Below are 4,494 nucleotides of genomic sequence, written 5' to 3'. Positions count from 1 at the left end.
TATTAGACTCTTTATTTATATGTTGCTTATGTAATATATATGGACAGACTTAAATTTTAATAATTATCAATTTTCTCTTCATTTCCCCTAAATCTTTGGGTGGGATTTGGGAGTTTTGAAGCTCATCACGGGTATTCTCTGAATCAACGTGATTCGATCTTCATTCTTGTTTATACCGCTGCATCAGAATTTTTTTTAGATATAAAGGAAAACCTTCAACACTAAAATCGGTTGAATCCCGCTTACTCAACAAATGAACTACCTACTTGTATCTACTTTTTAGAAAACCACCTACAAACACTTAAAAATTCCTAATACTTTTTCAATTTTATGTTGGGGGGCATGTGTGTGCCGTTTGCACTTTGCCATAGTTATGTCTTGGTTTAAGTACAAGTCAGTGACTCTTGGATACTCCATATCATATCAAATCTCCACCTTTGTATATAGTTATGACCGCGCTATAGTAGTGAATGATCTATATTGTCTGAGAACGATGATACCTGAATATATCGTGGCATCACTTGAAATATAAACTAAGAATCTTCTAAAAAATAAGTCTTCTTATATACGTAGATGTGTATACACTATACAGTGATGAAATTTGTACGAATATATCGTGGTGGCCGGATTCAATACGTATAATTTTTTCATAAACAAGGGTGACCGGGCTAAAAACTTTTGGACGAAAACGAGTAAATTTACACTACATATAAAAGTTTTCGGACGAAAGCGTATAAATTTACACTCTTGAGCAAAAAAAACAGGGGTGACCGGAGCCATTCGGGCCACGATAAAAGCTTTCCCCCTGGGTGTGTGTATATATATATTAACCATAATTAGTTAACTATATGGTACGTGTCCATTATATAGAAACAAGTAAGAGTTACAGGATACAAAAAGTAGTTAATTAGGAAATGGTGCATACAAGTAGATTATAATTCCTTATTATTCAATATACAAAAGTGATCGAAGCAGCACTCAAGCACTATATATGCATCCCACCGTTATAAAAGAAGTCATTAATTAAGCTGCACTTTCTACAAGATAAACTTGATTAGCACCCTCCATAGTTTTCTTTTGGTCATGATCCGCGATACCATCAAGGGCCGTAGATGTGCAACCCATTGATGCTTTCATGACCGTGTCTTCTTTCATTAGCACGTCTTTAATCAGATCATTGATGGGTTGTGTTGTACTAACCATTGGTGGTTCTCCGGCTTCTATATTCTCTTCGCGTGTGCTTTTGAGCGTAATGATTTGTTCACTTGTGTCGGTGTCTTTTTGGGCATCGTGTTTAGGGGTGTCACAAACCGGGTATGTTTCCATAGTTGCAATAGAAGCTGGCAGTTTTTGCTCCAAGTCAATATTTTTCTTGGTGTAGTTCTTGTAAAAAAAGTACAATCCCATCTGGGTAACTCCAAGCACGAAGCCAATTATATTTGGAAGCTGAAATGTCATATTTTCGTAAATCCATAAGTAATCTCAACGAACAAAACTGCAATCCTAAATAATCAAGAAACAATATCTTAAACTAAAAATAATTTAAAGGGCTTTCGTTATATCAAGTTGCGACAGTACTGTTGCGTACATATAGTGGTGTCCCTTTAATAAGATTGAGGGTGTGAGTCTCGATCATTATATATAGACAATAATGATAATTTAGAGTTATGTTTTTGTAGGTGTGTGAGTTAGTTACATATTCCAAAATATTTTAATCCGAGCATAATTGATTGGATGTGTCATTTTTATAGAGCACTGTAAGCTCATAACTTTAATCATTGGGTACTAATTCTTATCGTCAATAAAAATAGTTGTTGGATTATTAACTAAAAATAAATATTTTTGTTTCCTTAGATTAAGCTGTGGAGTTTAAACTTAAGAATTTGATAACGATATTCATTTAAGTTTTTTTAACAAAAAAATTCTACATTTTACTTTGAACTTGCAAGTATTCAATTTAGTGTGTTTGAATCCATAATCTCACATATGTGAAGGGGATATCATACCACTAGACTAATAGGCATAAATATATTTATATCGATATTAATGTATATAGAAATTTAATAATCAACTTTTAAAGAATGGAGGCAAACTTACCGCAACGTAAATGTCCTTTTGAAATAAACCATAGAAGAACCACATAACAGCACTTAAAGACAAGAAAAATGACAATCCAAATGGCATGAACTCTACACTCTTTGTTCTTATCACCATTTTCTGCATTGGATACAAGACACCATATCAATTAATTTCACTACTATCACACCAACCCAACCCAACTTGACCCGACGAGTGGGCTACAGTTTACATACCATGACGCTTAGAGGTGCTACAAATACACTAACAGAAATGACCAAACATATCCATCCAAGAATCGTGACTCGGGTAGGACCTTCTGCTAGGTAATGCGTTGAAAGAGCAATAACCCAAAATCCCACAAAGTTTAGTGACACAACAAGTTTTGTGGTTTGAATCTGCAACAATATATAAGTGCTATATTTGACTTTGACAAAAGATATCAACATTAGGCTTATGTGATTTACCTTAAGTTTCTTGGGAGCATAAGCAATATAAATGGTTATGTAAAGGGTCTCAATGATGCAGCCAAAGGCGTTGATGGTGATGAGAAGGGTAGCGTCGGTTTTAAGTGTCGAATAATATACCCAAATCATCGAGCTAAAGAGAGCCACCACGTACGGTATTGAATGAAATCCCTCGGTTGATTTCTTCATGATGATTCTGTAGAACGTTGGCCTGCATGCATGCATGCAAAGTATACTTTTAGCCATTTTTAAATTTAAAGATTATTTCATTTTTTGTACATTAAGAGAATAATAACTTACGCAGGTGCAAGATACACCATCAAAGAAATGATGTTCCCTGCATACAAAGGAGAAAACAATTATAATTATATGTAAATAAAGTTTGGGCAATTACTTAACATATGGAGGCTAATATGAAAATAATAAATTAAAACACGTAGACAACTTAAAAAAGTAAATGACGTTAATATCTAAAAGCAGCTATAAATATACTTTTTCGAACGACAATTTTGGATCACTGATGATCGGGCTACTAAACTACCCAATCATCTCTAATCCTTGTGGATGAAATCGTGGGGGTGTTAGGCTGGTATATCCACAAAGGGAAGCATGCATATCATTACACCCCAATCCTGACTTGAGATCACCCTTAGGAGGTAACCCACATAGATGAGAAAACCACCCGGCTTAACCCGGAACCCTTATTTTTTCACATGCAGGACTTGAACCTAAGACTTTTCTTTTTTAAATGAGCATTCCTTGCATAATGTTTAAATTTTAATTTTAATTTGCGTTATTTTTACGGCAACGAGGAAATAAAAAAAAACTACTTTGTTTTTGAAAAATGTTTGCCTATTTAAAACTCCATAAATAAATTAGGTTGGACATGTAAATGTATTTATTTATAATATTATTTATTTACTCTGAGAAAGAACCTAAACAAAATAAATAAATAAATAAATAAATAAATAAGAAAAAAACCTGATACGAATCAGGGTACGTTTTATCCAAATATAAAACTCAAACTAAATAAATGTTAACCGGAAGAAAGAAAACTAAAAGAAATTTGGTCAAAAGTGCACCTAGAATCCCAAAAGTAAAAGTCAAAGGATGTTGAATATTGGAGAAAATAGACATTTTCCGCTGTCTTTTGAGAACTGAAAGCTAATGAACCAAAAGAGAAGTGGTTCTCTTAATTCAATAACTGGAATTCAATGGCACAACATAAAAGCACCTGAGTGGTCACCATATTTATAGACAATAAAACTAATGAATTATGTCAATTAACTAAGGCTTTACTGCATCTGGCATGATGACACTTAATCCAATTAATTAAGCAAGTTTAACTTTGCAGCAGATAAGAGCCATTCTTTTAATTTTTTTTTCTCAAAGTGGGGTTGATTGGGATCCAATCTTCACTAATTAATGGTTATATGATTTGGTTCTTCAATAAACTTGTTACTTTGATCATGCATCTCACCTAACAATATTGCACCATTCATAGCTATCCAAACATTTGTTGTATAAATTGTGTGATCGAACTGACAATTTTTTATACATGCATACATGGATATTGCTCGATAAATGTAAGTGCCAACGTCACAATGCATTACTAAACAAAGAAGTATCACATACTCAGTGATATATTGCATCCGTTAATGGAACTCCAACACATCCCAACAAAAAAAAATGAAAATGTAAATTAAATAAACTGATTGGTAATCATCGACGTATTACTAAAAAAATAATGCTCATGATCTAACTAATAGTTACAATGAACATCCGGTGCGGGGAAAGTCCGGATTTTGTCATTTTTGGGGGAATGGTTTACCGATTGGCAGTCAATCGGTACGCCGCTTGTATTTTTAGTTTATTATAAGGTTCTTCCACATCTCTTTCCAGGGCCAGCTCTTAAGGATGGCAAGTTGGTCGACGACCCTGGCCCGACACC

At 33.9% G+C, this 4,494-nt stretch overlaps 1 protein-coding gene across 1 annotated transcript; it reads right to left on the bottom strand.

Annotated features, from left to right (window-relative positions):
* Positions 1–993: 993 nt before the first annotated feature.
* On the bottom strand, positions 994–3,971 carry LOC143591097 (bidirectional sugar transporter N3-like). Its single transcript, XM_077071408.1, has 5 exons — positions 3,626–3,971; positions 2,844–2,880; positions 2,313–2,754; positions 2,098–2,217; positions 994–1,446 (listed from the first exon to the last, which is right to left on the bottom strand). The coding sequence occupies exons 1-5, from the start codon at positions 3,678–3,680 to the stop codon at positions 1,024–1,026; spliced, it is 1,077 nt and encodes a 358-aa protein (XP_076927523.1). The 5' UTR covers positions 3,681–3,971; the 3' UTR covers positions 994–1,023.
* Between the last annotated feature and the right edge of the window lie 523 nt (positions 3,972–4,494).

Source organism: Bidens hawaiensis, unplaced genomic scaffold (assembly GCF_021521415.1).
Source record: "Bidens hawaiensis isolate Kalapana, Puna unplaced genomic scaffold, B.hawaiensis_p1.1 tig00039201_1, whole genome shotgun sequence".
In the NCBI taxonomy this organism is placed as follows: Eukaryota; Viridiplantae; Streptophyta; class Magnoliopsida; order Asterales; family Asteraceae; genus Bidens; species Bidens hawaiensis.
The sequence above is the reverse complement of the archived record's forward strand: the minus strand, read 5'-3'. Positions and strand labels throughout refer to the sequence as shown.

Bases quoted from the DNA above. Each gene is read 5' to 3' on its own strand.
- LOC143591097 (XM_077071408.1), bottom strand. From the start codon at position 3,680: ATGTCTATTTTCTCCAATATTCAACATCCTTTGACTTTTACTTTTGGG. The intron at 2,755-2,843 runs GTAAGTTATTAT...GCATGCATGCAG, and splicing joins ATGGTGTATCTTGCACCTGC to GCCAACGTTCTACAGAATCA. The intron at 2,218-2,312 runs GTATGTAAACTG...TATCCAATGCAG, and splicing joins TAGCACCTCTAAGCGTCATG to AAAATGGTGATAAGAACAAA.